The sequence below is a fragment of the Thyridium curvatum genome (assembly GCF_004353045.1).
Source record: "Thyridium curvatum strain D216 chromosome Unknown NODE_3_length_876553_cov_77.224826, whole genome shotgun sequence".
Taxonomy (NCBI): domain Eukaryota; kingdom Fungi; phylum Ascomycota; class Sordariomycetes; order Thyridiales; family Thyridiaceae; genus Thyridium; species Thyridium curvatum.
Genome location: NW_022156758.1, coordinates 515,677 through 543,245, shown reverse-complemented (window position 1 = coordinate 543,245; position 27,569 = coordinate 515,677). Strand labels below are relative to the sequence as shown.

Sequence of the window (27,569 nt, the reverse complement as noted above, 5' to 3'; positions counted from 1 at the left end):
TCGCTGGGAGTCTTCTCCACCGGGAAACCCTGCCACATCCTGCTGCAGCGCCAGGTCACTGCGCTCCTGACTTTCAGCCTCAACGGCTCACGCTCCTCTGCTCTTAAAACGACGGGGACCTGCATTTGCGCACCCCCATCGAGCACCGCTTCTGTACCGATAGGTTGCAGAAGAGCATGGCCGCAACCTTTAGCCCTGTCAATACGCACCTCCCTTCAGAATACAGATACGACAGCAACAGAATGCCGTCACCGACGACACCTCGGTTCGCCGACCCCGCACGGCATTCCGAATCACAGCTCGAGCTGCCCAGACCCATGGATGACGCAACGACGCCGACGAGAGCCAGTTTTGGCAACGCGACGATGACAGCGCAGAAGCCGCTACCGACGTCGCCCTTCCCTCAAGCTGTGCAAATGCCCGACGCCTCTGACGTCCAGCTGCCGCGCAGGGAGAACTCGCAACACTCGAGGAAGTCGCGGGACTCTGAAGATATGCACATGGACGACTCGGACGCCGAAACTGGTGGTGGCGACGATGTTGGATCGGATGACGAAAGCGTCAACGCCGATGGATCGAGGTCGGGCAAAAAGAAGAAGTCACAGCGCTTTTACTGCACTGACTACCCTCCTTGCAACCTCAGTTTCACACGCAGCGAACACTTGGCGAGGCATATCAGGTGAGTGACAGCGTTGCTCCTCTCCCGGACGGTTCTCTGTACACTAAGAGGACAAGCTGCTAACCTGGATGGGTGCCAAGGAAACACACTGGCGAACGACCTTTCCAATGTCATTGCTCAAGACGCTTCTCACGATTGGACAACCTGCGACAACACGCCCAGACCGTACACGTCAACGAGGACATCCCCATTGATTCCCTGGCTGCCACTGGCACTCGATTTCAGCGCCAAATACGGACGGACAGAGTTAGACCTACCGGCAGGGCGAGGGCATCGACGGCTGGAAGCATCGGCGCACCAGTCCGTGGGCATTCAAAGTCGCTCTCGACGTCAAGCATTGCTAGCATCGGCTCCGTTGGTTCGAACTATAGCCCGCGCGACGACGGCCGTCGCCGCCCTGCGCCGTTGGTCATGGCTACGGACCCCCGTTCGAGACTCTCGTTGGACTCGTATCGGAGCGGTGCCGACAGCCAATACTCGTACCGGGCGGTCTCTCCGAGCGATTTCAGCACACCCACCTCGGCCACGTTCTCGACCGGCCCCGGCAGTCCGCGATGGGCTTCTGGCATGGCTTCGCCAACCTCTTCGCACTCTAGATCTCAGAGCATGTACACTACCGGCACGAGGACTCCTGGCCGCAGGTTGAGTGTACCGTCTGGTGTCAACCCGTTCCAGGCCTCGCCAGCTGGTGCGCTGGGCCGACCTCTCTTCGGCCCAGGCCCTATCAACTCATCCAATGCGGGCGTCTTCTCCTCGCCCAATGGCAGCCTCTTGTCGTCACCGACCGGATCGACCTTTTCTCGCAGGGAGTCCATGTCTAGCGCAGCTGATGAGGCATGGCGTCGGCGAACCTGGCACCCCGAGAGCCGAGACTTCAATGCTCCCGGCAGCCGCCTGAGCAACGTCATCACGCCGTCGCAGTTCGAGACGTCTGCTGCACCGCTCCCCATCGCCAACCCTGCCACCCAGCAAACCAACCTCCGCCTGCCGGGCATCGAGACCTTCTTGGGGGCCGCCGCCGCCCGCCGCCCCGCGAGCCCGCCGCGGAGGGTCCCTTCGCCGATGATGATCGACTCGGATGTGCCTCAGTACTCTAGCGCCCCGATGCCAGCTCCGATGGACCACTCGGAAGACAGGCGTCATACTTCACAATGGGAGACGGTTCATCATGGCCTGAACAGGCTTGACATCGCTTCCAACACGACCCCACCTCGCGACAGCGCCGGGGCGTGGGCTAGCGAGGCCAACCGCGCTGTACAGGCCCAGGCGGAGCAGGCGCGCGGCCAGCCGACGGTGCGCTTCGAGCCGCAGGCCCAGGTCGTCCAGATCCCTGCCACCTCGGGCGCAGACATGGGCCCGGGCCTGGTGCGCGGCCACCACCACACCCTCTCGGCGCCGGTGTCTATGGGCAGCAGCACGTCGCGCGACAGCTCCAAGCGGCACGCGTGGTACCACGGCCCGGCTGTGACGGTGCACGAACATCAGCAGCAGCAGGGAGGCGACCGCGTCGACCGCGTCGACCGCATGGTGCACCCCAACGTCAGCGCGTTCACCGGGTTCCCGTCCTCGCGCGTGCCGCAGACGGTGCACGAGCAGCAGCCGCTTCCCACGACGGCGGGGCCGGCGGGCGGACCTCCTGCTGAACAGCCTGATTCGATGCGCCGGCTCGAGGCGCTGGTTGCTGTTGCTACGAGCGAGGGGAGCACTGCTAAGGCGTATTAGCAGGCATACTAGCATTGGTGTTGTTGACTTGACGGCGACGGGGAAAGAGCTGTGGGTTTCTAGACTTGGCAGCATCTCCGACGATTTTTCTTTTGTTTCAATACCGCTTACGGTCGCGACGAATTTCCTTTTTCTGTCTTGTTTTTCTTGGTTTACTGCGGACACTCCTCTCTCATAAGTATTTTTTTGTCTTTGGGGCATTAGATCTACGGCCGACAACCAGTTTTTCTGTCTGGTTATTACGTCTGCCTTCATTGGGTCAAGGATGGATGGGCGGCTACCACTCAAGACATACACTTGCTTTGCTACGGTTTGGTCCTTTTGTTCCGTTGATATTCACACGATACCCGGGGGCCTTTTTCTTATTATGAGAGAGGGAGGAGGCTTCGTCTTCCTCAATAGGGAGGACAGGGGACAGGAGAGAAGAGAAGAGGTGGCTGGGCTGGACTGGGCTCGGATCTCCTTTCGTTTCCTATTATGATCATCACTGCTACTCTGGTTGCATGCATGCATGATAAACACGATCGCTACGTCGTCCATTCATATATGGCGGGCTCTGGGCTTTTCTTACCTTTTGTTTCTGCTTCTGATGACATTATGCTCTTTCCACGCACACATGCACGCGCGCTCGCACTGCGACTCTGGTTGGTTTTGCTGTCTCTTGCCCTATTTGCGTCACACGGGCTTCTGGTTTTGTTTATGCACTGGGAATTATTATTATACCATGATTTTGTTTGTTGTGCTGCTCTGGTTGGATCTTGCGTTGCTTTTCTCCAATTCTGACTAGGGATAGCTTGTTATAGGGCCTCGCATTGGGGCTAATACCATGCCATTCATTATCATATTGACTTGATCATCTCCTTGAGTGACTGTAATGATTGATGTCTTGATCCTGAACCGTGTATGATGTTGGCAACGAAGGAAAAAGCCCTGAGACTTGGTATCTCAAGAGTAGCACTCTGATGGTTCGCAACACCTGGTACCGGTATTCTACTCGACTGGACTAGGACGAATATCCGCTCCGCTCAATGTTCAAGCTTGGTTCGCCCCTGTGTCGTAGAACTGGTTCCCGCTGCGCTCGCCGAGTCCAGTCATCTCATCTCTCCCTCTCTCTCTTATCAAGGCGGTGAAGCTATGGCAATGGGCGGTCACTTGCGGCACAAAACATTTCAGCTTATCTCTTGGCTGGATCGAGCGCTGCACGGGCCATCCATGGATGGCTGCAACCCTTGTCGCACTGTAAAAGTTGCAGGGAACCCCGCCAAAAAAGACAAGGGAGGACGCTAGGGAACCCCGCCAGCCAGCCAGTCTTTGGGAAGCAACGCCGGTTGATTCACACTTCTTCTTTCCCGCCCGTGTCAATTTGATATCGCACACACACACACACACACACACACACACAAATTCCAGCCACCTTTTCCGCCTGTCTCGCGACAAACGCACATTCTCTCGCCGTGTGTGCCGCTGGAACCACCCACGAAACCCTTCGAAATTGCGATCGAGAAAGCAGACCAGGCACAGAAAACAGAGAGAGCGAGCAAGCAAAGCAAAACAATGGCCGACCAGGACCCCGCTCAGCAGCAGCAGGCGCAGGAGCCCTCCAAGAGCGCGCTCAAGAAGGCCGAGAAGCAGGCCAAGCTCGCCGCCGCCAAGGCCGAGAAGCTCGCCGTCCGCGCCGCCGGCGCCGTCACGGGACAGGGACAACAGAAGGAGGGCCAGAAGAAGAAGGGCGGTGCTGCTGCTGGTGGCGCTGGTGGCGACGACGGCAAGGAGATCATCGGCATTACCGTGTCCAAGGAGAATAACTTTAGCCAGTGGTACCATGACCTTGTGATCAAGGCCGAGCTGGTAGAGTATTACTCCGAGGTGAGTCCCTACTCTGCTGTTGCGCCGTGGTGGTTTTGGCGCTTTGGCGCTCTTTGGGTGCATGCACTGGGGGGAACAAGGGCAATGAGGAAGAGTTCGGCTGGCTAACGTGTGGTTCTATTTTGTCGTGTGCAGATCTCTGGATTCTACATCCTTCGACGTAAGACTTTTGTCCCTCCTTTCACGACTTGCGATTTCATATATCGAGCTGGAGATCGCGGGGGAGAAACAAAGATACTGACGGTATGGATTAGCGGGCGCAATGCACATCTGGAACACTATCCGGTCCTGGTTCCAGTCGCGGATCGAGGAGATGGGCGTCGACGAGACGAGCTTCCCTATGTTCCTGTCCAGCAAGTCTCTTGAGAAGGTATGGATCTCGCGCCCTTTCGTCTGCAGAGGCACCGTGGCTAACAACCTGTACAGGAGAAGTACGTTTCCCGAACGAGATGTGACGACCCAAGGCCGGAATTGGAGGATCTGTGCTGATCATGCAACCACAGGGACCACGTTGAGGGTTTCGCCCCCGAGTTGGCCTGGGTTACCAAGGCGTATGTTGCCATGGACCTTTCTCCCCAGAATCAGACCGTTCCTGGCTAATGTTTGCGCAGTGGTGACAAGGACCTCGAAGTCCCCGTCGCTGTCCGCCCGACCTCCGAGGCCGTCATGTACCCCTACTACGCCAAGTGGATTCGATCCCACCGAGACCTCCCCTTCCGCCTGAACCAGTGGAACTCTGTCGTACGTTTGGCACACCCCTGTCCTCGGTTCGATGCGCCTGGGATACTGATGGACGATACAGGTCCGATGGGAAGCCAAGCAGACCACTCCTTTCCTGCGAACGAGAGAGTTTCTGTGGCAGGAGGGTCACACGTGAGTCTTGGGAGCGGTGGAGTGGTTCGGTGACAGACATGACTGACGCTGATTAGTGCTCACTTGACCGAGGAGCTTTCCTCCAAGGAGGTGCTCGAGATTTTGGATCTCTACGCCGGCGTCTACGAGGAGCTTCTGGCTGTTCCCGTTGTCCGTGGAAAGTGAGTGGTTCTCCTCCCTGCTAACAATAAGCTTGGCATCGTGGCCGGCACACATCAGATGGACTGTACTGACAATACCCTTAGGAAAACCGAGGCTGAGAAGTTCGCTGGTGGCTACTGGACCTCGACCTGCGAGGCGTACATTCCTACCAACGGCCGTGGTATCCAGGGTGCAACCTCTCAGTGAGTTTCCCCCACCCTCCATTACAAGATCGATAACATTATTGACAATAACCAGCGCTCTTGGCCAGAACTTCTCCAAGATGTTCGACATCACCGTCGAAGACCCGGTCAAGAAGGGCGAGAAGATTCACGTCTGGCAAAACTCGTGGGGTCTGTCAACGCGCGTTATCGGTGTCATGGTCATGCTCCACGGCGACGACAAGGGTCTCGTCCTCCCTCCCAGAGTATCCAAGATCCAGGCCATCCTGATCCCCGTCGGCATCACTGCAAAGATGAGTGCCGAGGACAAGGAGAAGCACGCCAAGAAGGTCGAGGAGCTCCGCGTCGCGCTCAAGTCGAAGAAGGTCCGCGTCGACGTGGACGACCGCGAGGGCTACACGCCGGGCTACAAGTTTGCCGACTGGGAGCTCAAGGGCGTGCCGCTGCGCCTCGAGTTCGGCCCCAAGGACGCGTCCAACAACTGGGTCACGTACGCGCGCCGCGACACGGGCGAGAAGGGCACAATCCCCATCGCCGAGCTCGAGACCCGGGTGCCCGAGCTGCTCGAGACGATCCAGCGCGACCTGTACAACAAGGCCGACGAGTCGTTCCGGTCGCACCGCCTGCAGCTGACGGACTGGGCCAAGGTGGTGCCGGCGCTGGACTCGCGCAACGTCGTGCTCATCCCCTTCTGCGAGGAGCCGGCCTGCGAGGACCAGATCAAGGACGCGACGCGCAGCGACGACCACCAGGAGGTGGGGCCCAACGGCGAGAAGCTGCCGAGCATGGGCATGAAGTCGCTGTGCATCCCCTTTGAGCAGCCTGAGGGCCTGGTCAAGGGCGAGACCAAGTGCCTGAACCCGCAGTGCGGGAAGCTGGCGAAGTCTTGGACTATGTTTGGGCGTAGTTACTAAGGGCTGTCGGGGAGACGGAGAGACGGGGGAGGCTGAGAGACGTGTCGGCTCGATCTCGGTCTGAGAAGCTGCAACCTTGCTTGCTTGGAAGATAAGCTCCGGCCGGGGGCTGAGATGGTGGGAGGGCGTTGAGTGCTTTGGGGAAGATGGACTGCCTGGGGGCGAGAGGAAGATGGTATCATTGATGACCGGCGGCGTTCAGACTTTGGGTTTGCTGCAGAAAGGGGCTGAAAAGGGCAAAAGTTGGAGGGTGTTTGATGAAGTAGAGTAGAGTGGTGCTTAGAGGTCACGAGAAGAGAAGAATACAGTTAAAATTCAATTACAACCCGGGAAACACTTTTTCGAGTTGGAGGTCACTCTGGAGACTGTTGATTGCTGTTTTGCCCGCTGTCGGCTTTCTATCCTCTGAGTAAGGCTGTGTCTCACCAGATGAAACACCCTTGTCTATGTACGTGACCCATCTTGCATTAGGGCAAATATAGGGAAGAGAGACCCGGTGGTACGTCGAGACCAGACATACCTAGGGGAGGAGCAAGAAGGTATTAACAAAATAGGTCGAGTTAGTTGCCTGTTTTAGGGGCTCTCAAATACACGCAAGGAGCTGACAGAGCGAGCGGCTTTGATGGAGCGAAATGCTTTGGGATTATTATAATTTGACTTTGGTTATAGAAAATTGTCTAAAATAGGCTAGAAACAACATAACCTGAAAATCTAAAGTTGGCATACGAGAACGATATAGTTCAGACCTTGTAAAGATGTTGGCTTTACCATTTAGGCTCCTCAATTTACCTCCCTTGACCTCGATTCCCAACCTCCAGCCCCCGTTGCCTGCTTGTGTCCTTAAGTAATCTGTACCCCCCCACCCGCGGCAACTAACCTAGAGGGACAGCAAACCTATAGTCATATCCCTACAGTAGCAGGGCCTAGCAGCCTGTTCGTATCACCATAATCAACTCCAACAACCGTGGTAATCATCCTTAGGGGTATACCACCCGTGTCGGCGAGGTGTTCGGGGGAAGGTAACTCTGAGACGGCACGGACAGCGCAGTTCTCACAGGTGCCCTTTGTCCGGAGAACGCTGCCCATGTAGCATAAGCTCAGGGCTATGTTGATGTTCAGGTGGCTGCGTAATGCTTTTGACGCCTGCATGCCACTCCGGCGGAGAGGGTCCCAGTCGCTGAGTATCGTCTCAAAGTTCGAAACTTGGAGGGGTGCCCCCGTGCTAGGTACTTCGTGGGTAGCGCCTCCGGTGCAATTGCAGGTCGCCCATCTAGCATGGCAGTGACCTAGGAGCGCCATGGACGGATCGAAAGGTCGAACGGCTTTCAGCGAGCCAGCCAAAAATGTTTCCACAATGAAGACCAGGCGATACGACGAGACGCCCGTCCGAAAAATGACAGACGTCACTTCGGCCCGGGTCTCGTCATCTTCTAGAGTTTCGGACCACTGCCAAGCTCCATCAGCCACGCTTGTTGTAGGAGCGGTTGGAAAATAGCGTCCTTCGCAATGGAGGTACCCGGTGTGGTCCGACATTCCATCGATGGAAGCAGCGGCGCACTGCAAGCCGAATCTGCCTTGGACCTGGAGTCTTTGATCCACTTTGAGCCATGAAGCCAGAACCGAGAGGCCGCCATACTGGAATGCGGCAAGTTCGGTAAGGCCTCGGCCGCCTGGGCTGTCCCGAACGATGGTATCGCAGCCCGTGGTGAACATCGCGGCGACACCGAACCATCGAGTCCACTTGACCGCTTTCTCCTCGATAAGATCGACAAGAAGGGACTTGACCTCTTCCACCATCGTCTCTTGATTCCCTCCACCAGACATGTCGGCAGCCCCGAACCCATCTGCAATGGCGTGACCGATGAGAGTGAAGACCTCAAGACTTGGGTTTTCGGACATCTCCAGCATCTCCAAGGTCCATGGTGCATTCAACGCAGAAGCATTGAGTTCTCAACTCTTTGAGCCAACTCATCATTGGTGGGAAATAGTTGAAAATGGGTTCTGGGTTGGATGGCCGCGCGTAAGGTTCGAGAAACGTAAGCAAGAAACATTCTTCGAAATGACCGGCGGAGGAGGCAGGGAGCTGAGCTTTGGCTCCCTGACAGAGACTGGGGAACGCTTGAAGGAGGGTCCCAATTGTCAGCCTGTTGTTTCCTTCCTGGGATTGCTGAAGAGTTGTCTGGAATATTATCCCCCCGGGTCGATCCACCTGGGATGGGAACGCAGAGCTCGAGCCCGAGTATCCATTCCATTATTGATCGAGCAACCACCCTCAATGTGACCTCATATAACTTGTTGATATAGATGGGTTGACCACTTTGAGATTTCCTGAAGTTTTCAAGAGGGACTTTCGTTGAGCGTTGTCAAGTACAGAGGAACAGGCCATACCTAGACGTAGAAAAATTAAGCAATGAGCTTGAATGTTTACTCACCATGTAAAATTGCAAAGTCAGGCGCCTCGAAGCGGGTGGCCTTTACCAAGGTTGACTCCTTCCGCTGCCCATAGAAGCGGTCGTACATACTTGGTCGATGTCTCAACGACCTTGGCCGACTCATCCGCATCAGCGATGCACATGATGCCTTTCCACTCAGCCCTAATGCCCGGAGGGTCCTGATTTGGCTCCACGGAGTCTGGAATATGATCGTCTGTCAGAGATTCATCCTTCATCTATGTCATGAGCGCCTTTTGGTACGGCTCAAGACTGCATGTTGTGAATAATTCTATCCAGTTGCTCATAGGAGATGTGTTATCACCATTAGATGCGTGAATCTTTACTTCATTCAGGGCTGAACAGGCCAGACTTGATTACTATCATCTGGCATGTAGCTTGAGGTGATTGAGTACCCCTGTGCTTCGTCTAGATAAAAAGAAATTATTTATATATATTGTCATGAGCGGCAAAAAGCTCGCATACCAGCCCGGAGGGTGGTATGCTACGAAAATCTCGAGATTTTGCTCCGTCCGTGGTTGTCGAAAATTCTCCTCCTCGCCGCGATTCGAACCCGTGCCCTCCCCCTTAAGCCTCCCCCCTTTTCCCCCATTGCCCTCCTCCCCCTTCCCGAAATGGAATCATAAGTCCTCCGCAGGACGACACGATTGACCTGAACTTAACCAGCCGGCCAAGCCGCCACATGCCGCCCCCCTGAAAACTAGGACTCAATTTTTTAATTATAAGGGCCCGTGACAGTCCTTGCTACAATCGCCACGAAACCAGGGGAGCCATGCCGTCTGTCCGACATCCGCGATCCGATTCCTCGGTTTCAATGGATTATTGGAGGCATTCAAATATCGGCTTCGACTTCTCTTACCGTTCCAAGCGCAGTGCTTTTGGCTTGATTGGAGTGGAGTACAGTACTTCTCTAGCAAATCGGAGATCTTGATATCTCAGCTCGAGTGACCGTCTGTCCCGGATGGAAGGTGGTTGGGTCTCGTTGCCTAAACAGCTGATTGCATGCGACAGTAACTTTACTTTGGCTAAGTCATCTCACCCAAAAGGTCGATGACCTCGGATGATGCAGCAGCCAGCTTTTGGAAGGCCTTCTCTAGATGTCTCGAGGACAAAACCCTTGGTTTGCAGACCCCGGCTATGAAATATACTCGTCGATCAAGGAGGGAAGGGCTGCCATGGGGTTATGCTTCCATAGTAAATTCACACGCCGCAAAGGAACTCGGCTAAATAGTTGGAAAACTTGATAAGCCCTTCGACTGCAATGCTGTTCTGATCCCCTCAACCACAAGCCTCGTCGATTGGGCGGCCGACCGCGATGACCGGCCAAAACGATGTTCCACAGCAAAAGGATGAGTTGCTAAAGGCTGGTGTCAATTCTTTGAAAATGTGTGGATGTCTTCTTGCCCATAGAAGTTGTCTATCGTGGTGCGGTGTGTGTCTTTCATATTTGCACGTCTCAGCCAATGCCAAGCTCGCCCTACCACTCACGATTGAGACTGCGGCTGAAGTCACACCACCAACCCCCAGATGATATGATCCCGACTTTGCAATGCACTCCAAACCCAAACAACATGGGAATTGCATAGTGCTTCTCTCCATGCTCTTTTATTCAACTCAACCTCTCCAGCGACAACTCCAGGTCCCCCCCCTGAAGCAATCCTTCTGAATAAAAGCCAAGCCCACCCCGCCGTGCAGGAATGGCACACACATCACCCACCACAGCAGTCACCTCCAATTCCTCTTCCACCGCAACGCTGTCACCGCCGCCACAGCAAACCTACTACCTCGCCCGCCTCGTCGGTCCGACCCTCGTGGCCCTCGGCCTCACCGAGGAGCTCAACGCGCACGTCTTCGCCGACAGCTCCCCGGCCGTGGTCTACCTCAACGGCACGGCGCTGCTGGTCGCGGGCCTGGCGCTCTGCGTGCGCGAGCGGCCGCTCCCACGGGTGGTGGGAGGAAGAAATCACAGGGAGGAGAGCCCGTCTCTCTGGTGGTGCGAGTGGCTGATCTCTCTTACGGGCGCGGCGGCGCTGGCGCTGGGCGCGTCGAGGATGGTGTTCCCCGAGGCCATGTTTGCGGCGTCCAAGAGGCTGGCGGCCGGTGAGCCGGACGGCGGCGGCAAGGGCGCTGGGATGGGGGTCGTGTGCGGTGTGATGGTGGTTGCTGGTGCGGTGTTGAGTTTTGTTGGATTTGCAGGGTGGTGAATTGAATGGGATGAGTGAAGTGGGTGGTTGGTTATGTTGCGTTGTCTAATTTCGTTGTCACGATGCAAAGGGATGCAGTGAAGCAGGTGTATTCAATGGCGAGAGTATGTTTGAGGGAATGCTGGCATTGATTGTCCCGCTATCCAATGATCAAGAGACTACTTCAGCTGATCCGACGAGACAATAGTACTCGAGATACACAACTCGTCAGACTTCACTTTCTCCCTTCCACCTCCCTATTTCCCACCTCAAACCTCTCATCCCATCATCCACCGCCAACCCACAACCCCTGAACCACGACGCACACCCTTCCACACCCGCCGTCTTAGACAAACCACATATGGAAGATGCGCTTCCAGGCAGGCATCTGCGCCAGCCGCTCGCGGTACGCGTTGATGGTGTCCCAGTCGTGCTCGCGGCGGCCCGTGTCGACGTCCATCTCGGACGTCCGCAGCCAGCCGGTGCGCTTCCAGAAGTAGCCCACGACCCAGAAAGCCATGACCACAGGCAAGGCCAGCATGTCCTGGAACCAGCCCTTGGCCGAGTTGAGCCCCTCCTTGCCCGCGGGCGCGACGCCCTGGAAGAACGAGGCGGCGAGCACGAGCACGCAGAGCACGAGCCCCACCCAGGACCCGTAGACGCCGAAGGCGGCCTTGAAGGGGATCTCGTCGAGCGTGTGGCCGTGGTGGGCCCAGGCCTTGCGGAAGCGGATGTGCGCCAGGCAGATGGAGCCCCAGGTGAAGAGCGCGGCGAGCCCCGAGAGCGAGAGGAGCCAGTTGAAGACGATCTCGCCGTCGGCCGAGAGGTTGATGTACGCCAGCACCCCGGAGATGAGGAGCACGGCGACCGAGGGCAGGGGCCGGCCGGAGCGGTCGACGTAGGTGAAGATCTTGGGCGCGTACCCCTGCTGCGCCAGGGCGGTCAGGCAGCGCGAGCCGCCGTAGACGGCCGAGACGCCGATGGACAGGACCGAGATGAGGATGATGACGTTCATGAAGTGGTCGAAGCCGCGGAGGCCGGCGTAGAGGCCGACGAGCACGAAGGGCGAGGCGTGCACGTCGACGTAGCCCGAGCCCATGAGGCGCGGGTCGTCGGAGCGCACGAGCAGGCCGACGAAGAAGAGGCCGAGGATGTAGAAGAGCGTGATGCGCCAGAAGACCTGCTTGACGGCGCCGGGAAGCGACTTGACGGGGTTGCGGGCCTCGGCGGCGGCGAGGCCGACGAGCTCGGTGCCGGAGAAAGAGAAGGCGGCGGTAACGAAGACGCCGCAGAAGCCGCGGAAGCCGTTGCGGAAGGCGCCCGGGTTGTACCACGTGCCGGCGCCCTGGTAGGTGGCGTAGCGGCCGTCCTTGGGCCCGCCGCCGACGACGAGGACGAGGCAGATGATCATGAAGATGACGACGGCGCAGAGCTTGAGCACCGAGGCCCAGAACTCTTCTTCCGCGTAGCCCAGCGTGCCGAAGATGTTGATGATGACGATGGCGACGAGGAAGACGGTGATCCAGACGGCGACCGAGGTGTGCTGGTCCCAGTAGCCCACGACGAGGCCGCAGACGGTCAGCTCGAGGGGCAGGACGACCATCCACTGGAAGACGTAGTTCCAGCCCATGGCGAAGCCCCACGAGGGGTCGATGAAGCGGGTCGAGTAGGTGTAGAAGCCTCCGGAGACGGGGTACATGACGGCGAGCTCGCCGAGGGCGTAGACTGTGTGTGTGAGACGCGCATGTGTTAGCCAAACCCACAGCAATTTTCTGACTCGTTACGCATTTCTTTCACTTCTGGTTTTGAAAAAAAACATACCAACGTTGAACATCATGATGCCGATGATGGCAAAGTCGATGAGCAGGGTGGCCGGGCCGCCCTTGGCGAGGGCGCCGCCGGAGCCGACGAAGAAGCCGGCGCCGATGGAGCCGCCGATGGAGATCATCTGCAGGTGGCGCTTCTTCATGGTGCGGTCGAGCTCGACGATGCTCTGGCCGTAGGAGCGCTTCTGGAAGGACTTGAGGCTGAGGCCGTTGCGGGTCATGAAGTCCTCCTCGTTGCGGTCGCACGGCACGTCGGCGTACGTGGCCGCGGGCTGGGTCTTGATCTCGAGCTCGTCCGCTCCGCCGGCCTCGAGGGCCGGGGGCGGCGTGATGTCGCCCTTCTCGGCCTTGGATGTCATTGTGTGGGGTGTGTCTGTGTGTGTGACAAGTCTGCCTTCTCTAGACGATTGGGAGCAAGGAAGAAGAAGAAGAGGCAAAGAGGGGATAAAGAGAAGAGAGATGAAGGGACCGGGATGAAAGGCTGAGGGGTGGGTGGGAGGATTCTCCAAAGGGAAAGAAAAGAGAGGAGCGAACCCTACGGCCGGGAATGCAGATCAACCAGGACTTCGACAAGGACGGGCGAGGGGGGGAGGGGACCCGATCCAAACTTATACTCGCTCAAACCCCAACCTGGATGCATGTGGGAGTAGATTGAGCTGCCCTTCCCGGCACGGCGATATCTATCTCTCCACCATGGAGATAGCCTGCCTGCATGTGCTTTTCGCCCCCCCTTTTTTGGGGTAAGGTATGGGGGAGGGTGAGAGCAACGGCGCATCAAGAGGGTCAGGACCACATCGTGCGGTCCTGGTCCTGTACAGGGGTGTGTGTTCCTTGCCTGCCTCGGGTCCGGACTCCATTAGATAAGTGGCGTTCCGCACACGCGATGCGGCTGCGTCGCCAGACAAGGTGGGTATGCGGATGCGGATGAGTACCCAGGTCGGATGGATGAGAAGATGATGGATGGACTACAAGTCCCAAGCTAGTCTAGCCCCGGCCGGCCTGTATTTACATACAAGTACTTGTGTAAACGATTCCTTTTAGGAAGGCCCTTAGATGTTTTTGGGTTTGGAGCATGCATTGCACGAGACGTGAGTGGACGGACACCGGCGCTACGAAGCTTGGCCAGAAGCGCGCCAGATGGAGGACGAAGCATGGTTGTTGTCTGGTTGCCGGCGGCGCATGCCTATCTATGGTTCATGTTGGAAACCACGGCGCGGGCGAGGTCTGTTGGATGCTCGCGGCGACTGTAGCGTCCACAAAGGAGGGAATGGCAGCGCATTCAATTTGTGATACTGCTCTTTGGCCATGTTTGTGCTCGTCCGTCCGTCTCTCTGCCGAATGCTCTATGTATATGCATTTGCAGAGGGGCAGTTTTGAGTTTGCGAGTACCAGGTTTCTGTCTACTACCGCCCTCCGACAAAAGATCATCATCTTCTTCCAAAGGCCCAGGAGAGGAGACAAAAATCGAGTGGGCGCGCGCGGTTCTCCACCATCGCCAAGGCTCGCGGGTTGAGGGTTAGTATTGCGCCCAGACGGAGCTATGGCTGCGGTAGGAAAGTGATAAGACTTTTGCGCTTCTGGGCAGTGGGCCAAGCGCAGCGCCCAGAGCCTTGGAGCCAAGACGACACAAACAACTTGAACAAACTCGACTCACGCTGGTGAGGAACGGCGCAGGGCAGAGACAGATCGGCTGGGCAAGGGCAAGAGATGAGCCAAGCGGGCTTGGGAGGGCTCCAATCCCACCTTCTCTTTGGTCTTGGAATGCTTTTCTTCGGCGGCTTTGCGGGTACTGATTGGCGTATCTCTTGGCCTCTCGAGCTTGAACCTCGGACGGCCTTGTTCGTTTCCTGCCGTGCCAAGGTGAACGGCGTCTACTCTGGTTCCAGAAGCGATGCCGGGTCCTACAAGCTGAGCTACGTTGCTTCATGCTCCATACTCCATCCATACCCCAACCCCGGAACATAGATACAGTAATACCACAGTACCACAGCACACGGACAAAAGCTGCAGGCTTCCACGCAGGCTTCTAGCGCCTCCAGGCCCCCCGAAAAGGACCGCTAGTCAGCACTAGCGTCCCGAATGCCGAGCCTCGCCCATTCCGCATCCATCACCGAGAGTGTCATCGACGCGGGCGGCCGGCTCTGGCCCCGCAGGCCACCCAACTGTGCACAGCCGCGCGCCCGTTGTCTCACGAGCGAGCACGGCACATACGATGGAGTCTCCCCGTGGCGCCTCCAGGAGGGTTCCCCTTTTCCATTTTACCAAATATTTACATAATTCCCCCTGGGGTAGAGTCCACAACCGCACCACAACGGCCTCAACCTCGAACGCGGAGAGCTCTGGGGAAATGCCAACTGCATGACCGGACAGGCGATTGCCAATTTCATTTGCCTGATCGGGCCCGATCCGTACTAAAGTGGCGAACAAGAACGAAATGCTTTCCCCAGATTCCCATGTACCCGCCAAGGCTGACTAAACCGCGCCTGGCCATTGTCCCGGCTTGGTTTTTCTTGTCCAACACGGCGCCGGACCAATGAGATCAACCAGGGTCGCTGATAGGCATTTGTTTCTTCCATCGGTGCTAGCATGTAGAGACGCTGTGCTATGTGGCAAAGTGACTAAAAGACAAAGATAAAGTTTGGTACTTGTGTGTGGCCACCGAAGGGAGCAGAGAAGCAAGGATCTGAGCGATACCTGCCTGTCTGCCAAGGTGCTTATCGTGTCGTGTCGTGTCGTGTCGTGCGTCGTCGTCGGCTGCGTTGTCCCTGGAACCCGGTGCCATGGGTTGGCCACCCCTCTCTCTCCCTGCCAGGCCGGCGATCATGAATGTAGAGTTCTGTGCATGTTCTACCAGTGTTCTCTGCTCTTACCCAAAGAGGGAAACGATGGACTCGGCTTAAGCAGACACCGGGATGGTGCTGTTCTGTTGACGTTGGTTTTTAGACAGAGTTCCGTACGAAGATCCCATCGCTCATGTTCCCAGCCGCACCATTTAGATCAGGCAACTGAGGCGCGTGCTTGGCTCAACGGCTCCAGGCTATCCAACACTCAGCTCAGCCCTAGTAGCCAACAACGCAGAGACAGAACTAGGGGTATTAGTGCGACATCCGGAACCTGGGGTGAAAACGGATGCACGGAACCTGACAACCGTAGCTCTTCCGCGGTTGTTCAAAGCACGGAACTTGACAAGCTTAGCTCTTCCGCGCTATGTCCCGCGAACTAACTTCCGGGGAGCGGATGTCGAGGGCTAGCCGTTGCGCCGCTTGGCCTGACGGGTATTAATGCAAATGTGTATGAGGACTCAGGGGCCTGCCGTGTGCAGATAATCAAGGCTCCAATTGCGCAAAGGGACCAAGGCAGTAGATTCTGAACAGCCTCCTCAATTTCGGAACTTTCGAGAGTGCAGGCGTCGGTATGGCTACCCAGCGGCGTGCTGTGAGTTCGGATATCTTCCCGAATGGTGACATCCGACACAGCCGCTTCCGAGTTGAGGGCATAGACCTGGCTTTTGTCAGGAATAGTAAACTTCAAGGAACATGACGTGGCGGCTATCGTAGGGCCTTATCAAAGAGATACTTATCGCAAGAGCCTTTGCTCAACACCCAAGACTCAAGGATTCAGTCAGAGTTGCCAACTCTGAAGGTACCTTGACAAAGAGGTCAACCAACATTCACTGGTCTGTGCAGAAACTGGTCAATCATCTGATCTTTCAATTAGGGCTGCTGCCTTTGTAGCCCTTACTTGCCCTGTGCCCCTCTCCCACTCTTCTTTATCCCCTCGATTATCATCAAACACCTCATCACCCAGTTGCAATCCATTTGATGCATGGTCCGTGCAGTCGGCTAAACTCAGGATGTCGCTTATCGTTGCCCTAGAGGCGAAACGCCGGCAGTTCTCTGGCCTGCAATACTCTGGCCTCCATTTCTTTGGCCTGCATTTCTCACCCTGCCTGAAGAACCTCCCTCTTGCTCTCAGGCACCCTCTCTCAGCAACCTCCGAGCCTCGAGTTGCGATGACTACCGAAGAAGCGCCCTGCGCTGCGCCGGCAAGCAACGAGCCCCCACGGGTTGTCGCCACCCAAAACAACACCAGCAGTTATCACGTCCTGCGCGGCGATGTGGACGACGTCGCCTTGACCGGCTTCAACTCGGCCGGCAAGGCCAGCTTTCTGGCGCAGGTCCGCTTCGACGACTCGCCCCGCCTTCCCGCACGCCGACCCCGAGGAATGATCGTTGTGTCTGGTTATCGCTACTGGTATCAGCGTATCGCTACGGTCATCGGCCCTCACCCCCTGGCCAAGGCCTTTGACGAGTGCCCCCCGGGTCACGAGCGGACCATTCGCCAACACATGGAGAGCCTCGTCAAGGGCGACAAGCCCTCGGCGATCCACGTCCTCCGCTACGGCTTCGTGAGCACGGGGCCCGAGGGGCAGTATCCGACCCTCCAGCTCGCGTTGAGATCTGGCAAGACCACTGTCGATCGCGCGGTTGAGCTCGCCACAGAGGCCGCGGACTACCTATACCAGTAAGGCTCTATGGACTTTTACCTCCCTCTTTTCTCGCTTTCTTTTGGGGCCGCGGCTTGCTGAATTTACACATTTTCCTTTCTCCCCTCTTGGGCCTTCATTCTCGCTGACTTCTCATTCATCACTTAGATTCAAGCAGTTTCAAGATGTGGCTGTTGAGGTTGTCGAAGCCAAGATTATGTTTGCAGCACAACGACAAATAGATCTTGAATATCCCTGGGAGGACGGATGTAACTTCCGGCACTTCCGTCCCTCGCCTGCCTCTGGATGTTCACTTGGCGCGCAGGACCGATCAATCGGCATTGGCACACTTGGCCCAATGCTCCGTGTTCGGCTTATCCCCAAGGTTGACGTTGCTGGAAAAGGTGTCATTGGAAAGGTCGTGGAGACTGGATTGACCTGCTGTCATGTCGTTTCAAGTATGTTCTCTTCCTTGCTTTCTTCATGTCTCTCGCTATTCTCCTACTCTCTCTCATCATACCCTAGGATTGCCAGACGCTAACCTGACCCGCGAATAATAAAGAGAACATTCATCCAACTTTCCCGGATCCTGATCACAACGTACGCGTCGACTGTCCAGCTCCAGGTCATTGCAAGCGGTGGGAGAGATACCTGCTTGACGACGAGAAGCAGCCGAAGGACCAATACTGGCTCAGAAAGACGCTGACTAGATTGCAAGCCAAGGAGGCAACTCCTACTGGCTTGAATCAATATGAGAAGACGATGCTCGCTAAGATCCAAGGAGCCGAGCAAGCGATAGCAGAGGCAGCAGAGATACTTGGAACCTTTGATGCAAGCCTTGGAACTGTCTAGTATACATCCGGCTCTGCGTCATCCATCCTCCACGAGGACCAAGATGAACCGCACCCCTCCGTTTTTATCATGGACTGGGCGCTTGTCGAGCTTGACGCTTCCCGAGTCCCCCTCCAGAGGCTTCCATGTGTGAGTACACTGTCACTGGCACCCAGAAAGCCCCTTCTCCCGTGCACCTTGCATTACAGCCACTAACTAGCCCTTGAACTCTTTCTCAGGGCCTCTCTTACGGCGAACTCGACAGCTTCAAAGCCCCCACGATCAGTCCCATCTTCCAGGACTTTGTCCCCCACAACGGCATCTGCGATGTACCCCTGCTTTTCTCGAGTCTGGGAGATCAGTCCAGCCACACGCGCGCGGCTTTCAAAGTCGGACAGAGGACCGGCGCCACGATGGGCTCCATCAACGAGGTCGACTCGACGACCTACCAAGACTCCACCGACGATATGGGCAACCCCTTCGAGGTCGCAGGCAGGATGGTCTCCATCGTGAGCCCGATCGACTGCAAGACCGGCAGCGACACTGCAACCCACTGCTTTGCACGTCTTGGAGACTCGGGCAGCCCGGTCTTTGACTACGAGGGCCGCCTGTTCGGCATGTACCAGGCCTTCGAGATACCTCCCTCGGATCCCGAGAAACCACTCTCGCGGCCCCCGTCCACCGGCGACGTCCACTTTGTGCAGCGCATCGACCTCGTCCGAGAGGACGTGGAGAGGGTCCTGCGCTCCGACCCTGCCAACGCCGGCTACGATGTGGAGCTGGAGTGGTACTCCAGCGGCGACTGAGCGGCGGGGGTGTGATGTCCCCCCTTCGAAACAGGGGGCCGGTTCTGCATTGGAAAGGGGGTTGTCCTGGGACAGGATGGCACGGCAACGGGGAAGAAGGATGGAAGAAACCGAGGGCATATTCACGCTTGCCTTCTTGGAAGGCGCAAGCTTGATGGGGGACAGACACCAGTGGAAACGCTGGCCAGCGACTTGATGTTCACAATTTCGATGCTGTTCAGAATTTCCGAGGTTGGAATCGTGGCCATGTTGAGGAATTCGCACTGATTGCCTTTCGCAACCCTCATCTGACATTTGCATCGCAGGAGAGTGTCTCGACTTTGTTGCGTGCGAGCTGCACGGGATGACTTGGCGGCCATGTTTCCGTCCTATGGGTTCGTGGTATCTTTAGCCAAGTGACTGGAAACAACGACACGGAGTCGCCAGTCTGTAGTCCTAGAGTAGCTCAGTACTATCTGATTCACTGAGAGGCTGTTTTCCCGTGTCCATCATGACGGTGCGCAGAACATATTGAAACAGGAGCAAGATGCTTCGTTCCATTGGCTAACTATGTCACAAAACAGCAAGTAAGTTCTCTGTTGGTTGCGTGCTTTCACCTCGGACGCAATTCCGCAAAAGGCCATAAGAACATCTAAATGCTCGACCAGAGTTGCCGTAAAAAGTCTTTGTGTGTTGGCGAGGCTACTCGCAGAGCCCAGAGAGTACCACCACCCCTGAAAGGAAGTTTCGGGTTCTCAGCCAGGCTTCTCTGTTGTTAATCAGTTCCTATTGTTAGACTGCATTGAACTCGCCTGGCTAACACAGACGGTTCCAGGTTACAGACAAACACGTTCATTTCAAAGGACGACTACTCCGCAACTGAGGTGTGAAATTATTTTGAAGTTCAGCACAGGCATAGTGCAGATCACATGGCTTAGCCCTAGGGCGCATTTCATCTGGTCCTTGCTCTCTTCCTTGTTGCCTGCACATAATTTTGGCAGTGTGATTTTTCAGCCTCAGTATTCACAACAAAAAAGAACAGCACAGTTTTGCCGAAATTCTCCCTTCAGACATGGCTCGTGCACTGGCTCCCATCACAACAATGGCTCCTCATCTTCTCGAGGCCGAGCCCTATGAGGAGCACAAGACCCCTTTCGCTCAGGCGTTTTCGGAGAAACGACACGTTGCCAGCGACATGGACGCGACCGCGATTTCGGGCCTGCCCTCTCCCACGATGCCCGACTACAACATCGAGCGCTGCAGCGCGGAGCAGGCGAGGAGCCTCAACCCTTTCCTCGCCAGGGTTCGGCTTGACCGTAGCCCCCGCCTCCCCGGACCCAGTGTCTTCTACGTCGACGGACGGGAGTTCAATCGCGTTCCTAGCCCTCTTGGACCTCACCCCATCGTTGAGCTTTTCGACACCTGCCCACCAGGCCACTCCCTGACGATGCGGCAGCGCTTGGCCGAAATCATCCGCAATGACAGCCCCAGCGGCATCTTGGTGTTGCGATACGGCTTCAGCAATTTGTCTGGCACAGAACAGTATCCGACTATTCAGCTAGCTCTGAACCCAAAGGCTGCGAGCGAGGAACGCGCAGTCGAGCTGGCCAGAGAGGCGGCAGATTACATCTTCCAGTAGTGTTATCGTATCCTTCACATGAAAGCTATCATCACTAACTCATCATTCGCAACTCAGATTCCCGACGCTGCGCGATCTCTCTATCGAGATCACAGAGACAGCCTTCACATTCTACTGTTCGGAAAACGACAACGAGAAATATCGAAAGTGGGGATACTACCTTGAAGATGCTTACCGGCCTGTCCCTACCACGGGCACGTCAATAGGTCCCTCCCAGGGTTCAAAGCGCACCGGCACCCTGGGAGGTTATGTCCGTGTTAGATTCAAGCGGAAGCCCGGCTTAGAGAGCCCCTCTACCCGCCCGGCTAGCTACGAGGTTGTAGCTGCGTTGACGTGCCACCACGTCGTTAGCGGTAAGTTGAAAGACGCTGCTGTCCTATCTTCAATGGCCATACTATCAGTAATGTGTACTCGCTAACATGTCCCAGGTAAGCCGATGCAGATCATAGCCCACCCCGAGAACGACTGCATCAGCGTTCCCTCGGCCGGAGATCATGAGTCCTTCCAAAAGATACTGTTGGAGCCTGACGGCCAGGTCAAAAACAGCTACCACAACACCCCCGACTTCTCATTTTTGAAGATCAAGCGCAAGGCAGGCTTTCTGAGCAAAGGGGAAGAAAAGGTACTCAACTTGTACGAGAAGATGGAGAAGCTTGAGAAGCAGCGCGGAGAGCTCTGCAAGGCGTTCGATCCCAGGTTCGGCACGGTCTAGTACTCCTCCGGACATGCGTCATCGCCCTTTCGCGGCCGCAACAAGCCCAGCCAGGATGATGGTGATATACCCAAGATGGAGGACTTTGGCCCCATCCTCGACTGGGCCCTCGTGGCGGTCGATCCATTCCGAGTCGGTTTCGACATGGACTGCATTCCCGTAAGGCGCCCCGTTGGTTTCTTCACCCTCGCTCTTCCAAGCAAACATCTAACCTTCTCTGCAGGGCGTCCTCACTAGGGACCAAGCTACGAAGCTTCGACTATCCTACGCCCCAAGCGACGGCCTACACATTAGGCCTCACAATGGCATCGACCACATTGACGACATTGACGAGCTCAAGGCTAGGTTCGGGGCCCCCGACGACCCAAAGCGCTCAGTCTTCATGATAGGACGTACATCCGGAATGAAGCTGGGCGCGATTTCCGAAGTCGACGCGTCGGTCGAAATGCGCATCGAAATTGACGGCGTCGAAGAGCCTATCCGGGTTGTTGGAAAGACAACGGTCATCGTCACCCCGCCGGGAGCCATCAAGAGCGACGGCATGTGGGCCTTTGGCTCCAAGGGCGACTCTGGTAGCTTGGTATATACGTACCAGGGAAAGGCCTTGGCTGTCTACCATGGCGGCGTGGCGCTCTTTGACATTGACGGCCGCAACCCGGAGCCCGACAACGCGAGGAACGACGGCATTCACTTTGCCACGCCGATCAAGGACACGTTCAAGGACATCATCAAGGTCTTGGTTTCCGACCCTGCCAATGCCGAGTATGATATCGACGCGGTCGAGTTGATCTAGTGTTTGGGGCCGGGGTGGTATCGCGGGCGAACGAGTACGGGCTGTACAATGACCTGTGACAGGCAACGGGAAGAGGCGGGATTATTATATCACTTTCAGAGACAGCCGTCCTGAGATGTACGGATCTGAAGTGCAGGATCCCTTTTCTTTCTTTATCTCTCTCTCCTTTCTTTTCCTTGCGTCTTTCTTCTCTTTCTTTTGGAGGGTAATTATTCATACTCGCTGCAAGGCAGGACGCCGCAGCGCACCAAGGTATTCAATGAAAAGATTCATGGGCCGCTTTGCCCACCGGCATCATCCTGTTGTCTCCATAGCTGTTTGATTGATTGCTGCAACTCCAATCCTAGATGCCGAATTGAAAGAATAAAGGAAAACGAGAAAACACTTCAGTAAGGAAAGGACTCGAGGCATTTGAGGTGACTGATCTGTGTCAACGAAGAGTCACTAACCCTTTCGCTGGTCTGGTCACACAGAAGAAGTCTAGATATTGTCTGACAAGACATGTGCCCATTGAACTTGCATCAATGGTGTGATATGTAATGCTAGAAGCACTCTGTGACGGACTTGCTATGTTCTTTGTGGGCTGCCAACGAGATGAGAGAGGCACTCGACACAGCATGGCCTCGGCTTGCCCTCAGCTCAGATTTCCCTTGAAAGTTACCAATATGCGGATTGCATACTTGCAGCCATTTTCCCATAGGCTGGCTTGGGCTTTAGACAGCTGCAATTCTGTCTTCGTTGGGTTAACTGGTTTTACACGACTCAAGGGGGGTGGCGTAGTGCAGTGCTATGGTGTTTCTCGTGTTGTACGATGCCCCGACAACGGATCTCAACGCAAGGTCAAAAAGGCAACCCTTAATTCCCTGCACGCTGGGGCCACATTTCCCTTTTGACATTGCACTTGGAACCAAGGTTTTACGTTATCTTCACCACTCTCACGTATTTTCAAAGCCCGGCATCGCGATGCCTTCAGATTACCAAGACCCCATTGGCACGAGCCCTTGGATCAACTGCTTCTCAGAAACACGATGCCTACAATGTGAATTGGAACACATCTGCGGAAGCCATATGATGGACTTTAAAGTTGACAGACGACTTGTTGAGTCACAGATGGGGCAAGGGCCAAGCATGAAAATAAAACACAAGGTGAAGGATGCATCGCCGTGCAATTCTACCAGCCTCGGTCACACTGTGCCGCTATTTCGCGACTTTTGTAAGGCTAAGAACAAGACTTTTGACAATCTAGTCGTACTCATAACACAAGTAGCTTCCCTTCGTGTTCATGACCTCGCTGATTGTTCGGTTCGGCAGAATGCCATACATAGTTATCAGGTGATTCAGTGTCGTGACATTCCCTGGATCCCCAATGATCGCCGGTGCCCTACCCAAGTTAGCACAAGGCGCACGATTCTCGAGAATAACGATACAGCAAACTTACGGAACGTCGTCAGGGCGGATCATGTCTTCCATGCTGCCGAGACCTGGAGTCGGCGGTCCCGACCCGAATGGGTTCCCGCCTGCACCAGGCATCGCCATACCTAGCCTGGGCCTGTTGTTCCCGCCCATCTCTGTCATGCGGACAGATGGGTCTTCCTCCTGCCACTTGGCCCAGATCCTGTCGAGCCAGGCGTGGTGCATGTAGAATATCGGATCACCAGGGCTCGATATCGGGTTCGTCATCTGGAGTTTTTTTCAAATTTTTCAACCAGTCAGCATGGTTTTGCCCTTCCCTCGTCCTAGACCGGACCTATGCTCCGGATAAAAAGACATAAAAAGGCCCCGACCCCGGGGTGACAGAACTCACCTGGGCGCCGACACCGCCATGGCCGGCTCCGTGAGACGTCATCTCGACGCAGTTCCAGAACTCGAGGAAGTTAGTCTTGGCCATGCAGGCCTCCACGACCGCCGCGGAGGAGCCCCGGCTGACCCGGTCGGCGAAGCGCCGCTCGATGCAGTGGTCCGAGACCTTGTATCCCGGCCCGAGGGGGTTGGTGTAGTTGGCGAACGGCCCGTCCTCGACGCAGAGCAGGTCGCCCACGCCGTTGCCGCCGAACCCGTTCTCGGCGGAGAAGATTGTTGCGTTTGAAAAAGCGCCTGCGTCGAGATGCTCGGCCCAGTACCTAGAGGGATGTGACAAAGGTTAGTCCTTCCCAATGACCAAGCGCAATGGGGGTGGCAGAGGAATGATATGCCAACGTACGGATGAGCGCCCTCGTATCCACACTCTGTTTGCAGCAGATACTCGTGTGCCCTGAGGTAGAGGCGATGGAATGGGAAGAATTGGCCCTAGGGATGCAATGTCAGCATCCGCAACCAGGTGTGTATATCCGAGGCGGCCACAATGTTCCATCCAACAGACTCTGGGGTGCACATACCACCCAGTGCGCGATTTCAGACTGCAATACGTGAACGGACTGCATCTCATCGAATAGGGTTCTGGCCCCGCGCAGTCCGTGAGCTGCGGGCTTGCTCATCAGGCAGAGCTCGGCGTCAATGTACGCCTTCTTCTCGGAGTCCTTGAGCGTGTGCCTAACCCCATCTAGTCAGTCACCACGCATATGGTGTTTTTGGCTATTTCCTTCAGCATCGTACCAGGCTCTGCGGAGGTCAGGATCTGTGCAAGTTGAGGCATTCGACTGCCTCTCCATCAAGGGCGCTGCCAGCACCGAGCTAGCTGCCGCTAGAATAACAAGACTTTTGAACAACATTGCGACCAGATATCACACTGTAAGGTTTTCTCCAGACAATTCACCACAAGATTGTACACTCCACTGGTCGACATGGCTGCTCTTGGGTTCTTTTCTATATATCTTCAACACCGCACATGCAAACCAGACAATGAGAGTCAACACCTTAGCTGGTCAATGCCCGAGATCATTTGAAAAATTGGAAATATTGCGCAGGCTGAATTTAACCCAAGTTGAGATCTGGGGTAGCATCGATTTAGCCTGACAGTGATTGGACAAGAGCCTGAATCAGAGAATGCGTGGAAGACTGCGACTGTGGGGAAGGATGACGCGGATAAATGAACAGGTAACGTAGCCTTAGTGAGAACAGCGCAGCTTGTTCGCTGTCAAGCTTCTGTATTGGTCTTTCATGGTCATTTTCGACACTGGGAAACTACAGATGGCGGTGTAAATCGAACCCGGTGCTTCGCGCCGTATCCCAACCCGAATCCACGGCTCCTCGACACGGTACTTGAGCACGTGTCTGCGCGGTTCCTCTTGACGGCAGTGAGAGAGTAGGCTAAAGTGACACTTGATCAATAAGTCTGCAAGAGTAAAGAGCTTGATTACGAACCTTTGACTGTGATTCGTGGGAAGCTATATTGGGTGGAAGCTTCCGTGGGTATGTGTCTCTTCCAGTCCGACGATAATTCTCGTATATCATTCCCGTTTAGGTAAGAGACTGAGGTGGAGTCATTGGTCACAAAGATAGAACTCAACAGGCATAGGCATCAAAGAAACATATGTACATGGCTGAATGCCTCGTCTTGCAAGTGCTCGAGACTCGTAGAACGTTGTCAACTTTTCTCGGGTAACCAATCGAACACATTGGACGAGGGAGCCAGATATCGCGAACATGGGACAACATCATAATCAGAGTTTCGCGGGCTCAGATGAGCACATATGTAGGTAGCTGAGACTGAGTATTCTTCGTACGACTCCAATCCACGCACGCCAACCGATTGCCATACCTCAGATCAAACGAACGTCGGAAGCGAAAGTTGAGAACCATGGACCAGCATAACCTTTTTATGATGCACTGTAGGTTGAGTCGATGGGACCAGTCTTGATGTTGGAGTAGATGACGGTAGAATCGCTGTTGGGTACAATCGGTCAGCAACCTCACTTGAAGGGTATTCTTCTCGAAAGAAGGTAACACATACCCATGATTACCCTCCACATCCTTGGGGGCACCACTGCTAGTGTCGCACGTACCGCGGCCCTTGCCGGGCTCATCGGGCGAGGCGTCGGTGGGATAGGTCGAGTCGAGCCAGAGCATGTTGGCGTAGTGCTGCAAAGAAACACAGATTCAGCAACTGCTCACTCACCAGAACAGATCGCAGTAACAGCCAAACAGCAACAATGAGAAGGACTCACGTCGTCCCAGAGGGAGAGCACAAGCACCATGCCCTTGGCCAGCGCCTTGCCCATGTTGTCGAAGCCGCCCATGTCGCTGAAGCGGTCCTTGTCGCCAAACACCTCCTTCTGCTTCTTGCAAAAGTCCGGGGTCAGCGAGTTGCCCGTCAGGCCGGGCCAGTTGGCCGAGGGCAGCTCGATCTTCTTGCCGCCCTGGACGTAGAACTGCTTGATCTCGGTCAGGCTGCCGCCCGAGGCGAGGAACTGCGTGATGATGGAGAACTTCTTGGACGTGTCGACCGTCTTGCCCTTGCCGTAGAAGTCGTGCGCGCCCATGCGGTACGGGTTGAAGTCGCAGCCGTCCGGGTCGCAGTCGCCGGCGAAGCGCGTGGCCGAGTAGGTGCCGCCGCAGTCGTCGCCCGAGCACATGTGCTGCGCGGCGTTCTGGCACGGGTGCGGCGTGTAGGCCATGGACATCGAGTTGGCCTCCCAGATGTCCATCTCGGCGCAGCAGGAGCCCATGCCGCCGACGCCGGCGTTGGGGTCGTTGGACGAGGGCTTCCAGCCTTCGACGTTGGCCTGAACCGCGTGATTAGCAAGTGCTTTTGCCTAGGAGGAGTATCCCCTTTCGCAGGCATACCTTGCCGTTGATGAACTTGAGGTCGCGAGGGCACTGCGAGTCGCAGTAGCCCGTGCCGTACTTGGCGCCAGCCTTGTTGGTGGAGTACTTGGACATGCCGCCGTCCTCGTCCATGCTGACGAAGTACACGGCGCCGTTGAGGCCGCACTGCCGAGCGCATCAGATAAGTGGAACACTTCATATTGCAATTTACATGGCAACTGACCGGCAGCTTGGACAGGTCGACATCAAAGGCAAACTCGTTGCCCAGCAGCGTGAACATGGCATACTTGCTCGCGCTGGCCATGAGGTACATGCGCGACCCGATGTTGGTCGCGTACGAGCCCTTGGTGACGAACTTGAGCGTCAGGGCGTTGCCCGAGGTCGACGCGCCGTAGGTGGCCTGGTAGTCGGCGCCGTCGACGACGCAGCTCGAGGCGCACTTTGCGTTGTCGGAGCAGATGGTCGAGTTCCACTTGTTGTCGGTGTAGCAGTTGGTGTAGCCGTTCTTGTCGTGCACCCAGCGCCAGTTGGCGTCGATGACGATCTCGCCGTTCTGGTTCTGGCAGCTGCCCTTGCCGGTGCACTTCTGCCAGGTGATCTTGGGGTGCGTCTCGGTCTGCTGGGTGCCGACGCCCTGGGCCGCGGCCAGGGAGGCGGTCGAGGCCAGCAGGGCCGAGAGGGCGGTGGCGACGTTGGTGTACATGGTTGTTTCTGGTGTATGAGACAAGCAGTATGAGAGGCGCAGTGGTGGTGCGGGTGGTGGTATTCTGGGCAAGGATGGTA

The 27,569-nt window shown here is 56.1% G+C and overlaps 9 protein-coding genes across 9 annotated transcripts; 5 read left to right on the top strand and 4 right to left on the bottom strand.

Moving 5' to 3' along the window:
- Positions 1–242: 242 nt before the first annotated feature.
- On the top strand, positions 243–2,401 carry E0L32_000865 (uncharacterized protein; the record flags this gene model as incomplete). The annotated part of the gene is made up of 2 exons (XM_031143536.1): positions 243–679; positions 802–2,401. The coding sequence occupies 2 exons, from the start codon at positions 243–245 to the stop codon at positions 2,399–2,401; spliced, it is 2,037 nt and encodes a 678-aa protein (XP_030994399.1).
- A 1,554-nt stretch (positions 2,402–3,955) lies between these two features.
- On the top strand, positions 3,956–6,377 carry E0L32_000864 (uncharacterized protein; the record flags this gene model as incomplete). Its single annotated transcript, XM_031143525.1, has 10 exons — positions 3,956–4,267; positions 4,403–4,427; positions 4,522–4,637; positions 4,694–4,698; positions 4,771–4,818; positions 4,879–5,008; positions 5,070–5,140; positions 5,197–5,301; positions 5,386–5,484; positions 5,540–6,377. The coding sequence occupies 10 exons, from the start codon at positions 3,956–3,958 to the stop codon at positions 6,375–6,377; spliced, it is 1,749 nt and encodes a 582-aa protein (XP_030994398.1).
- Positions 6,378–7,277: 900 nt separating this feature from the next.
- Positions 7,278–8,285, bottom strand: E0L32_000863 (uncharacterized protein; the record flags this gene model as incomplete). The annotated part of the gene is made up of 1 exon (XM_031143514.1): positions 7,278–8,285. The coding sequence occupies one exon, from the start codon at positions 8,283–8,285 to the stop codon at positions 7,278–7,280; it is 1,008 nt and encodes a 335-aa protein (XP_030994397.1).
- Positions 8,286–10,584: 2,299 nt separating this feature from the next.
- On the bottom strand, positions 10,585–13,195 carry E0L32_000862 (uncharacterized protein; the record flags this gene model as incomplete). The annotated part of the gene is made up of 3 exons (XM_031143503.1): positions 10,585–10,990; positions 11,367–12,735; positions 12,832–13,195. 3 exons carry the CDS (start codon positions 13,193–13,195, stop codon positions 10,585–10,587), a joined length of 2,139 nt encoding a protein of 712 aa, XP_030994396.1.
- Positions 13,196–16,689: 3,494 nt separating this feature from the next.
- On the top strand, positions 16,690–18,174 carry E0L32_000861 (uncharacterized protein; the record flags this gene model as incomplete). Its single annotated transcript, XM_031143492.1, has 3 exons — positions 16,690–17,360; positions 17,491–17,780; positions 17,885–18,174. 3 exons carry the CDS (start codon positions 16,690–16,692, stop codon positions 18,172–18,174), a joined length of 1,251 nt encoding a protein of 416 aa, XP_030994395.1.
- A 69-nt stretch (positions 18,175–18,243) lies between these two features.
- E0L32_000860 (uncharacterized protein) lies at positions 18,244–18,959 on the top strand (the record flags this gene model as incomplete). Its single annotated transcript, XM_031143482.1, has 2 exons — positions 18,244–18,303; positions 18,393–18,959. 2 exons carry the CDS (start codon positions 18,244–18,246, stop codon positions 18,957–18,959), a joined length of 627 nt encoding a protein of 208 aa, XP_030994394.1.
- A 1,081-nt stretch (positions 18,960–20,040) lies between these two features.
- On the top strand, positions 20,041–22,082 carry E0L32_000859 (uncharacterized protein; the record flags this gene model as incomplete). Its single annotated transcript, XM_031143471.1, has 5 exons — positions 20,041–20,573; positions 20,635–20,930; positions 21,006–21,273; positions 21,340–21,448; positions 21,513–22,082. 5 exons carry the CDS (start codon positions 20,041–20,043, stop codon positions 22,080–22,082), a joined length of 1,776 nt encoding a protein of 591 aa, XP_030994393.1.
- A 1,242-nt stretch (positions 22,083–23,324) lies between these two features.
- On the bottom strand, positions 23,325–24,790 carry E0L32_000858 (uncharacterized protein; the record flags this gene model as incomplete). The annotated part of the gene is made up of 6 exons (XM_031143460.1): positions 23,325–23,463; positions 23,521–23,762; positions 23,887–24,202; positions 24,283–24,368; positions 24,458–24,611; positions 24,675–24,790. 6 exons carry the CDS (start codon positions 24,788–24,790, stop codon positions 23,325–23,327), a joined length of 1,053 nt encoding a protein of 350 aa, XP_030994392.1.
- A 1,047-nt stretch (positions 24,791–25,837) lies between these two features.
- On the bottom strand, positions 25,838–27,489 carry E0L32_000857 (uncharacterized protein; the record flags this gene model as incomplete). The annotated part of the gene is made up of 5 exons (XM_031143449.1): positions 25,838–25,904; positions 25,972–26,099; positions 26,186–26,743; positions 26,805–26,951; positions 27,010–27,489. The coding sequence occupies 5 exons, from the start codon at positions 27,487–27,489 to the stop codon at positions 25,838–25,840; spliced, it is 1,380 nt and encodes a 459-aa protein (XP_030994391.1).
- Positions 27,490–27,569: the final 80 nt, after the last annotated feature.